This window comes from Vanessa cardui, chromosome 15 (assembly GCF_905220365.1).
Source record: "Vanessa cardui chromosome 15, ilVanCard2.1, whole genome shotgun sequence".
Lineage (NCBI taxonomy): Eukaryota > Metazoa > Arthropoda > Insecta > Lepidoptera > Nymphalidae > Vanessa > Vanessa cardui.
The window spans coordinates 4375579-4387502 of record NC_061137.1 but is presented as its reverse complement, the minus strand read 5'-3'; the positions used below and the strand labels follow the sequence as shown (position 1 = coordinate 4387502).

Genomic DNA, 11924 nt, shown 5'->3' with positions numbered 1-11924 from the left:
ATATATACAAAAAAAACCGCCGAGTTTCTTTAACAAAGGGTAGTTTTTATAATCGATTTATAAATATCATAAAGTTATGGTTTTGATTCTTGGATGTATTGTATGGGTTGGATTCTTGGTTGTTTGAGCCAAAAAATCACTAAAACCAGGTTGTGCCATTTATACTCTTAACTACTCTATCATTTCATTAACAAAGATATGTTTTATAAAAAAAACATTATGTGTTAATCTTTTATATATTACCGAACATTCAATAAATATAAATTTTAATATACTTATTTGTTATATACAAAAATTACAAACTACTTTTTTCTACAAGCTTAACATTATGTGTCTCTTTGTGTATAAAACAATATGTTATAAAGTAACATTTTGTAAATATGTATAATTCTGATTACATTCTATACAAAAACGATGTTATGACCACAGAATTATAAGATCAATATATTCCACATACTCGGTTCGCAGGCACAGCTTTATCTGTAAACAAAAAAATATATTTTATTACTATTAAAAAAACACATACATTTCAACAAACATTATCACTATAAGTAAAAGCTCGGTTAATAATATTTTATAACTTCTATGACCGAGGTATTTTTTTGATCAGATTTTTGATATACAATAAAAATAATATGACAATCAAGGCAATGTATATGGCATGAATGTGGAATCCAAAATAACATCCTACTTTACAAAAATTCTATTAATGTACTACGAATCATGAACCAAATGAATTTAGATATTATCAATGACACTGGTTGTGCGTACTACCAAGTAACTGGTACCAATATTCAAGCACGACTTGATATCACCACTCGACATTTCGTTTATTCATAAACAACATATCCACAATCCAGAACAATACATATAAAGACAAAAAAACACTAACCAATCATTTTAGGATAAGGCAAGTTCAAAGTCTCCATGATGTGAACAAACTCTTTCAGTGGCTTTGTCAATCTTGGGTTATATTTCTTCTCCTCTCCAACCGTCGTGGCCGTCTGTCCTTTATAGTCATGGGCCGGGTAAAGCGTGTAATGATCGGGCAAAGTGAATATTTTGGTGTGCACTGATTTGTAAAGAGACTCCGGTGACCCTTCTTGGAAATCTGTGCGTCCACAACCTCTAATCAACAGCGTGTCACCTGTAAAGGCTATACTCTGAAACATGAATTATAATTAATTGAAAGCAATTGTTAAATATTTCAACATTTCATTTAATGGATTAGGCATGTGAACCAAATCCATCTCAACAGTACCATTGCACATTGGATTTCGATTTCGATCGATATGGGATAATATATTTTATAACAATAGGAAGGAATTATGAAAAACTAATAATAAGTACGTTCAGTACGAATCAGAGTCGGGTTCGGGTACATAGAAATAAATCTATTTTAAATGAAGCAAACTCTTTTAATTTAAGAACTGTGAATACTATTGGTTCGTCCTTAGCTTTCTACCTACTCTAGTTTTGAAGTTTTGTAGTCCAATCATAGAATAGGATTCAATTCAATATACCTACTTAAAAAAAGATTTGAAAAATGGCTAAATAGAACTAATGTTTTATTTAAAAATGTACTTAGGCCTTTTTAGCACCGGGATGATAATATAAATTATGCAATATTTATTAACAATATAACTTTCTATTTTTAAAGGTGTGATATTAAACAAATCATAAACAATTACCTGATCATGACAAATATATGTTAAACATCCGTTTGTATGTCCAGGTGTTGCAGTGGCCAATAGCTGGTAAGATCCAAAGCAGACCAAATCTCCGTCCACAATGTGCAAATCAGCTTTAGCACCAGATGACTTCCCTATCACACTCTTAGAGCCCGGGATAAGAGATTTCAGCTTCCCAGTACCAGTTATGTGGTCAGCATGCATATGAGTGTTCACTGCAAATAACAAAACCAAAGATAAAAATAATTCTATAACTTACTATGTAGTAAAAAATTAATTGTTGAAATACTGAAGATTTTACACATTAGTTAAAACATGAATTGGTTCCACCATGCTTTCTTCGCCTTTCACATATCAACTCAATGATGTCCGAAAGAGATATATTAGTTCTAGTTTATAATATAACCTCTATAGAACTACTACTGAATTTTAAAGTAAAGTAGCTGGCTGTAAATTCCCCACTGCTGGGATAAGGCCTCCTCTTCCATTAAGGAGAGGGCTTGGCACATATTCCAGCACGCTGTTCCAATGCAAGTTGGTGGAATGCATATGTGGCAGAATTTCGATGAAATTAGACACATGCAGATTTCCTCACGATGTTTTCCTTCACCGTCGAGCACGAAACGAATTATAAAGACAAATTAAGCACATGTATATATCTATAGTGGTGCTTGCCTGGGTTTGAACCCGCAATCATCGGTTAAGATGCTCGCGTTCTAACCACTGGGCCATCTCAGCTCAACTGTATTTTAGTACTATATAATAATCAATCTAGACATCGCCATAGTTGAAGTTTGGTGAAATAAGTCACTATACAAGAATATAATACAAAAAATCCATGCATTCAGTCTTTAGATTATTATATACAAATGTAGTGGAGAACTTCCCAGATGGCTGTGTTTGCTTAAGCCTTGGGCGGTAGATTGACGATTAGATAATCTATAGGTCAACGAGACTTAACAGCAAAATTTTAGGGATGGTCATGTTTAGGCACATTTAGTTACATGAAAGAGAAGATATATAATAAGATAAGATAAGACAGAAAGAATAAGAGAGAATATTTAAGAAATTTAACTTCTATCACATTTTTTTTTAATTACTTTTGTAGCAATAGAGATAGCAGGAACATCCAAGATATCAAAATAAAAATGAGATAGCGATAAGGCACATATTTAACAGACAAAATCCACCATAGTCTACATGATACATGCATGAGTTTTAGATTCCCAAAATAGTAGGTATTCAGTATAAAACTCTTATCAAATTTCATATCGTAAAAAAAAACAAAAGAGAACAATTTGTATGTATGTAACTTAAAAATAATATAAGGAACTTACTTGCATACAACAACTTGAAACCCAATTCCTTTATCAATGCGGCATCTCTCTCTGCATGTTCCAGAACAGGATCAATCAAAACAGCTTCTCGTGTCTTCATGTCACCCAGTAAATATGTGTATGTGCTACTCACTGTGTCGAATAACTGTAAAAGATAATAACACGAATATTTTAATTGCATTTATAAATCTAAGCTATTTATGCCACCTTATAGCAGGTTTATCTACACTAATATTATAAAGAGGAAAACTTTGTATAGTATATAGTAGGGTGTCACCACCACCTACAGAAATATTTATAAATATTAGGCAATCATTGCACTATTACTTAAATAATATTTATAGACTATAAGGATAACACATGAAACACATCAATATAAGATGATAGATAATAATGATAGATTAGGGTCTGCAAAATACAAATCATTGTAAATTTTTCGTACTGATTAACCTGTACCTAAATTTAAATTGTATAAAAAAAAATTACAATTTAAAATAAAATATGCCTTTCATGAAAGGTTATTTACTACTAAAACACACATAATAACAAAAAGGTAAAATTTTAAGAACACCTATTATTAATTAACAAAAAAAAATTAATTAAATAATACAACCCATTTTTATCCAGAGGGCTTAAAATCTCTAAAGGATAATTCTTTACATAATTATTAGTAACCTACATTAAAAAAAGTATACAAGGGTAATAACATAAATTTAAAATAGCAAAAGTGTATTAAAATACAAATATAACTTGAAATATTAATTATGTAAAACCTTACCTGCCTGAAAAAGAAATCTGATCCCTTCTGCATCCCTGTAGACATACACCTCGCTTTCCCAGTGTTCGACACTAGTAGTGTCTCCACAATCTTCAGGGTATTTAATGATATTTTCGGTATCATACTGTTTAAGATAACAAAGATTATTTCACAACTGAATGTAGCATTACACTAGATCTGCAACTATAGTTAATTATCGTCAGTTATTTACTAACATGACAATGCAGTCATAACTTGTATTAATTGCCTTGCATTGTGTGCTTAGTATTGTTTTCTGTACAAGATTAAATATTTTCTATACTATTCATTGTTTAATATCAACATTGATAGATTGGTAACCGACTTGATGATAAAATATTTTCAGTATAAATTTTATTTTACTATTTTTGTATAAATAGCTGAGTCGGATTTAAAGGTCTGGAGGCCCTGGGGCCACAAAGCAGTGGAGGCCCTAGACCAACAGGAGCGTGGAGATCCTAATAATTATATAATGGATTAATGGATTAACTTAAGCTTTTATTAATTTGAATCAGTAAGTATTTCTTGATTGGTATAGGTAACTTTTAAAATATTAAGTAGTAAGATTATTATAATTTGACTATATCTTGGTATTTGTTAACTCACTGAAAACTTTTGTGGCCCCCACTTATGTGGAGGCCCCAGGGCAGTTGCCCCGGTTGCCCTTCCCTAAATCCGGCCCTGATGAATGGCATTAAAAATATGAGAAGTGTTGAATTATATTTTTATTGTTATATATATATATATATGTTAAAAAATATAAAATATATCAGTACCTCTTCTTTTATTAGTTGTACAACAGTTAGTGGTACATTAGTACTGCATGATACTTAAGAAGAGATTGATATATAAACAGTTTGTGTATATATAACACATGACTTTTCATAACATTTTATAAAATCTTTAATACAGCTTGACATGCTCTAATTCTATAATCTGTCTTAGTAACAGATCTCTTTGAAGAGTTACAATAATTAAAAATACATTCAGCCTGGTGTGTTTTGAAAGTTAAGAACTTTAGTCTATAATTTTTAGGTCTCTAAAAAAAATAAGTTTTCTTTAAATAACTTATTGCTGTTACATGTTTTTTTCTAATTAAGATAATCATCAATAATTACACCTAAATATTTTATGTGTGTTACTCTTTCCAATGCTGGACAATGTTGGTCGTGCTGAAGCATAAATACTTTGTTTTTTGATATTGAGGGTCAACAAACTACCTTCAAATCAGGCCATAATGGGTTGAATTAAAACTTAAACTGCTTATATGCAAAAAATACTTTGAACATAAACTAGATACACTACAAGTTTTTCTTCGCATAATAATTAATCTTTAATCATTTGCAGGTTCAATGAATGTCAGTTATTGTTTATTTTTTAGCAGGTTTGTACAGATGAAACTGTGAAAAGGCAATTTCATAAGAGTTTTTTGCCTAATCGTAGGTCTCAGACTTGACTATTACCGGGGAAGCCCCATATTTAAAAAGGGTCTGATGTCACACAAATATAATGTTTTCGAGTCTTACATATTCGCCGTATGAAATATAATTACTAAAAAAAAATAATTGTTTTATTTCTTATCTACTGTTACCGAGCCAAAAGAAAAATATGACATACATACTCTTTACCAATAACGCCACAACGTTATTAAGATAATAGAAATATGAAAAAAAAATATATATATTCACCTGATTCGGTACATCTTCATTAATTGTTGACTTCAGTTTGGTTCTTAATACATCAATAGCCTCAATAGCGATAAGTCTTTATCAGGTGATAAAAAAAAATTAAACAAATCATAATAAATATTCATGAATTAATAGTAACATTTCACGTGCAACATTATAAAAAACAAATTCATCTAAATACTATGTTAATAACATTATTTCTTTAGTTTTCTTCGTAATATATACATTTTTCTGGATTTCGTAGGTATTACAATTTTTATTTTTTAATAACAAGTACAACACTACTATCAATATAGTGTCATTGTCAAAATTGACAAAAATAATCATAATCGATTCTTAAAAATATATCGAGAAATATAATTAAAAAAAAAACAGTCCGAAAAATACTTTTCCATTTGATAAATTTATTTAATATATCTAAGCTTTTTAATAAAAGCTTCTAGAACAATTAGTAATAACATTATGGAAACTCCTAATATTACTACAAACTTTCTTATAAAAAATAGGAACAAAACATTATTTTCTCTATGTATATAAATTAATATCTATTTAATATCATAGTTTTAGTAAACAAAATTTCAATTAAACATAAAATAACTGGCCATACACTGATATATCATAATTTTTTTTAATATGTTGACAAACATCATTGTAATATATTAAGAGCCTGACTTTCTCAGAAATAGCAAATAAGTAAAACATAAAAATGCATTAAATTCTTTGTAAGAGCTTTGAAATATTAAAATTTTAAGTGATACAGTAAATAAATAGATCTTGGATTCCATTCAATGTGGTTAGTGTATTGCTTTTTTATAAAACTTATGTATGTATTTGAAATAAAAAAAATCGGGGTTATTAAATATATTATTTTTTTTAAACCTGTATAATGGATTTTTTGTAATAAATAGAATTTTTTATTTGTTTGTCTATGCCGAATCCTACATTTCTTATCTGGTAACGTCATTGACCTTTTCCATCCCCCCTACAAAACTAGTCAATAGTTTACTATTACACACAAACAAAGCTAATGTGTGCGTGAAAACTGGTATTGCGTCTGTGCAATGTATTGATGTAAACATTCACTTGTCATTTTATTTCAGAGCGTGTATGAGCGTATGGAAATCTTTTGAGAAGCATCTGAAAAACATGTAGTGTATACCTCTGATACAGACGAAAACAACAAGATTTTTTTGTGACAGTGTTTACGATTTCTAATAGTATCCATCAAAGTGCCATAGTGCTCTTTGTTACTGTGTGTTCTGATTTTGTTCTTCTATTTACTTATAAGTGTTTTACAAAGATAATTCCATTGTTATGAGAAGTGCGAACAAGAAATTATTTTGTAAGCCTTTGGAAATTCAACATATAAATGAGTAAACTGCTACGCTAAAGTTTTATATCCGTAAGTACTTTATTGTATAATATTTTATTTTGATTCTATTCTAGCGTATGATATATTAAAGATCTAGCAAAACAACTATTTATTCCAGATAAATATACTGCTAAGTACCTTTAGTAATATATAATCGTAATGTTTATAAAAGTATTTTATTTATTTGTTTACTAATATCGATTTAATATCAAAATTAATAAGACGAAAAATTTAAAAATACTTTATATCTTTTGTTGATGTAAAAATAACAACATTAAAATATTCAGTTTGTATTGACATCTTTTTTAAAAATTACTGTATTCCATGCTATATGTTTAAAAAACACTAGTCAGCTTCGATTTTTTTATTACATAGTCGAATATAATTTTATATCTTTTGTTAAAGTAAAAATAACAACACTAATAAAATTTTCAGTTTTTATTGATATATTTAAAAAAATACTTTAATCTATGCTATATGTTTAAAATACACTAGGCAGCTTCGATTTTATGAGTACATAATCGAATATAAAGTTTGTTAAAACAAAGTCTGAAAAAGTTACTCTATGATATCGATTTCGGTAGTGACCTAGTTAACGACTTCCTTACATAAATTAAAAAAATAATCCTTTACTACTACTACTTTACTATATAGGCATAAATATGCTTGAAAAAACCTACTAAACCAACAGTACAACTATAATCAAATTTAACGCTTCCATTTTTAAAATCACAAAGCGTAAAATTCCCGCGCATTTCATAATTCTCGTTCAGAAATAGAGAGCCGTCCTTGCTAACGTTCCGAGCGAAATCAACTTGGTCTACCGCAAGATGTTCGATAGAGTTAATCGTTGTGATCTCACTGTTTTAACCAATGAGTTTTAATTTTAAACTGCGACTGTGATTTATTAATATTTATTATATTTTAATAGAAATCACGAACACAATATATACTACCGTTGGAATTTTCAACGAAGTGTTGTAATTTTTCGGCGCAATTTTTTTTATTGTTTTTGTAAATTGCGTTTTAGTTGTGAAGTTTAATATGACTCAATATACGCGTAACATAACGACAACAACCTCATTAAGTAAACTTATAAATATATCATATTTTTTAAACATCCTAATTCCCCAATAAATAGTCAGATAAACTAAAGTCACCGAAACTACATGGATAGTTTTGCTCAAAATATACCTATCATTGTGATTTCAAGGATATTGCCGAGTCATAATTTATCTTGTGCATGCAAACACACCTATAGGTAATATTAGCTTTACAAATAACCTTTCATGACATAGAATAATATCAACTTACTAGTATTATAACATATGTAAACCATAGTGTCTCTGGTTATAGTTTTTTTATAAAGTGTTAAAAAATCACTAGCATAATCATTTGAAGTTTATTTTATCATTAATTATATACTTTTTCTCACGATTTGAATTTACCCGAATTTGTATCTGTGATGATTAAAAGCATGTTTTAAGTGTTTAGAAATTACAAGTAGAGTGGGATGGACGTAATAGTTAGAAGTAAAAATAATTAGAAATTTTTCGCGTAACTCATAATTAACCTACTTAATTGAAACATTGCAATAGCAAGGAGTTTCCTGTTCATAAAATGAATGCGAAAGTGATCTGGTATTTATGTTCCTATTCCACACAGAAACAAATCGCAAAATTTTAAAGTAATTTGATTTCATGTCAAATTCACAGTAAAATATAAAAACCGATTATTTTCTTATATATTATTTAATTAAATTAGCAACCCGTTCCGGCTTCACAATAGTCAAGTAAATATACAACTTTTAGTTTGAAGAACAAATATAAAATAGAAATGAGTATTTTCGGCTATGTAAGTTCTAAGTTTTGAGAACTTTTTAGTACTATAACATGCATAGAAAACTTCCTTTAATCACTCTGTATTAATGAAAACTGCATTTAAATCCGTTGTGTATTTTAAAAGATCTAAGCGTCAAGACAACGGAAAGCGACTTTGTTTCACACTATGTGAAGATAAATACAATATATTATGTATACTCTCAACTGATTCTGTTTCCATAGTGATTTAAGTATCTGTATTACGTAGTATCGTATGGACGTTTTTTATTTTTAATTTAACTCAATATTTATATACGACGCTTTGTAATAATAGTATAATAGAATGTGGATTTTCATTTATCCTACAAAAATGCGCTGAATCCCTCTACTACTAAAACTGGTAATTAAGATATAAGTAAGTTAATTTAATAACTTATATCGGTTAAAGTTTTATTAGCTAACGTCGTAGCAATATTCTTAAGACGCGGAAACAATAATGATTTACTTATTACCTACTGCGCAATATTTACATTGGTTTTATCGCAATGGTGTTTGCAAACAGTTTTTTAATAGCGCCGGTGAAGGACGCGAGGACGATTTTGTCACGCCCTGAGTTTAGTAGGTATGGTACGTGCGATTAGTGATTGTTTGCGTTTAGAAATGAAACATGTTTTTTTTTATTTTGTTTCTTCAATAACAATAACGTATGTACTTAACCTTTTCAGAACGTATAATATTGTATTTAGAACGTATTTCTAAACAGATAGAATATTGAGTAATAAATAATAGAACACACTGTTGTAATTAAGTTTTTTTTAAAAAGTAATTTGAATATACATATATAGAAGGGTTAAAGTCATATTAAGTGTTGTTATAACGATAAAAAAAATTATGAACCCAGTAATGTATTCGAATAAATTTATCTTATAATGATCTCAATATCGTTAAGTTATAGTTAAAGGCGGTTTAAAGAACAAAGGTCTAAGCAGACTCCAGACTAGACGGTAAGGTTCGGCGCCCTCCGCCGTCGCGGCGGGGTGTGCCCTAAGTGGTATACAAGATATATATGTACTTTACAACTCAACTTTACATATTATTATATGATTTTAAACTAATCATACAATTATGTCTTTGTTATGGAATTGTTTTTATTGTGTAAGTAATATATTAAGGTCAACTGATCTTGGCAACACACCAATATGCAGGGACATTAATGTGCTTTTCCTTTAACCAGTAGCCTAGTTTTAATAGAAAGTGTGACTTTGACTGTTCAATTGTTGATGACTCTCTTTTTTTATTATAATAACGTATCGTACGTATCTACGTATGTAGATTAGCAAATTTTATGTGGGAAGTTATATCTACGAATCAACATCCATGTATTCCAATGGTTAGTTAGCTAGTGAACTGTAAAGGTAGTTAGGTAAAGTCGTTTTAGACTGATTACTCACCATCGTTCAGTCACACTAGTCAAAAATTAGTTTGGCCCTAACATATTTTATAAGAGCTAAGCTATAGATAGTGCAAGTGTGCCTGCTTAGACTGTACTCAAAAGTATCTCCTGCGCTGTCGAGATGCATCCGTGGGAAAAGAAGGCCGAGGTTGTAATCGGTCAGAAGGGTACTGTCATCATCATTACTACGTTTATTTGATTACTTTCTGTGAGACAGAACGCTTATTATCCTAGGTAGTCACATTTCGAGTAGAGTTTTAATGATCAATGAACTTATTTTTGGTTTTATATTAGTGGTAATATAAAACGCATACGAACTTACAAAACGCATTGTCTTCTTAGTGCGACCATTATCGGCAAATTAGCACCCCGGTTGAAGGCTTTGTATGTACGAACAGCATGGCATTCGGAAAGAAACTTTCTAAAAATTTTCCATCTGAAGAAAAAAAATCGTATATATTTAATTAATTTTAACGTCAGCTCATAAAATTATATAATAAAGTATATGAAGTCATTGTTTATGACACGTTTCCTATCGTAAAGTATATAATTAAAAAATAATAGGACCTTGGATAAGCTGTATAATTAAGGTCAGAGCTTTTAAACGTAAACCTTTCAGATCAAATTAAAACAAAATTTAGCACTTAGATATAAATATATTTATTTATTTATTATTTTTGGTAACTGATTGGTATCTTCAAAATTAGTTAGAGTACATGGCCTACGAGCCAAGTTTCCGTCGAACTTTATCTCGTATCATATCGTCTATTAACAGATAGCACATTGTAATTATTAAAAATACATATATTTATTAAAATGTTACTTAAAGAACGTATAATTTTATTTATGGTACACAAGAATGTCATCCTGAGTTATCTGCTATCACTGTGAATCTTAAAATTCATTGCATGTTTTTATTTTGCTTTTGATTGCTTTAGTTGAGAGACATATTAGTATGATATCCGTGTCTATATAGTCATTGTCATTTTTAGTGCGAATAATTGTTAATTTATATGATTTCTGGGGCTTACTAACATTATTCGACTACGGTAAATGTTAATTTACTATTATAGTTATATCAGTTGATATTTTACAGTATTAAAAATCGATATCCTGAACCTTCTTATCCCAAGGGCCCAGAAGCCCATTGATCCTTCAAACTCTTCCTTTTGCAAACGATTCGAATTTGTTCTGTTTGACAGGTGACAGGAATTATGGATATGCAGGTAGTGCCATCTAGATTAGGCACGCCTTTTCCTTCTTCCAAATTCTCTTGCGTCTTTTTAGGTAGATAAAAACTTCAATATTTACTTTTTATCTATTTATTTTACCCATCATAGCCCTTCGCTTGCACCTGAGTTACACTCTCGATACTCTTATCTTCCAAACCCTGTTCTTGTTATGAAGGATTTTTATACCCATTACACATTATGGGGTCCCTACACTTGTCTATCTCCGTAACGATTTGCTGCCTTGTTGGTGGACATCGATGATGATGTGCATTTTTGCATTCTTAGCGATAGTTCACCGACTAGTACAGTTTCTATCCTATCTCATTTACTGTTCTCTTGTCTCAATATCCTCCATTCCAAAAACGACGTTCTCCCTCCTAAAGCCTTGAAATTATAGAAATAGAGCCTATAACGTCGATCGTTATATTCAATCTCCATATTGTCTTCTACATTGCACATGACATTGGTAAAATAATCTGTGCCTTCTTGGCACAAATCAAGCCATAATTTAAAAGAAAAATCATTGGCTGTTACC

General features: G+C 29.8%; 2 protein-coding genes across 4 annotated transcripts in view; one reads left to right on the top strand and one right to left on the bottom strand.

The window, feature by feature from the left end:
• Positions 1-249: 249 nt before the first annotated feature.
• On the bottom strand, positions 250-5803 carry LOC124535520 (persulfide dioxygenase ETHE1, mitochondrial). Of its 3 annotated transcripts, XM_047111734.1 has the most exons (7): positions 5513-5765; positions 4431-4505; positions 3807-3930; positions 3029-3173; positions 1692-1906; positions 893-1163; positions 250-480 (listed from the first exon to the last, which is right to left on the bottom strand). In XM_047111734.1, exons 1-7 carry the CDS (start codon positions 5530-5532, stop codon positions 440-442), a joined length of 891 nt encoding a protein of 296 aa, XP_046967690.1. In that variant the 5' UTR covers positions 5533-5765; the 3' UTR covers positions 250-439. The 3 variants fall into 3 exon arrangements, with proteins under 3 accessions (XP_046967690.1, XP_046967691.1, XP_046967692.1); XM_047111735.1 differs by lacking the exon at positions 4431-4505 and having other exon boundaries at positions 5513-5803; XM_047111736.1 differs by lacking the exons at positions 4431-4505; positions 5513-5765 and adding an exon at positions 5045-5208.
• Positions 5804-6523: 720 nt separating this feature from the next.
• The window catches only part of LOC124535519 (tubulin-specific chaperone cofactor E-like protein), a 33024-nt gene continuing 27623 nt past the window's right edge, over positions 6524-11924 (top strand). Inside the window, exon 1 of the mRNA XM_047111733.1 lies at positions 6524-6914. The gene's annotated coding sequence lies outside the window, so the exon portion shown is untranslated. The remainder of the gene's footprint in view (positions 6915-11924) is intronic.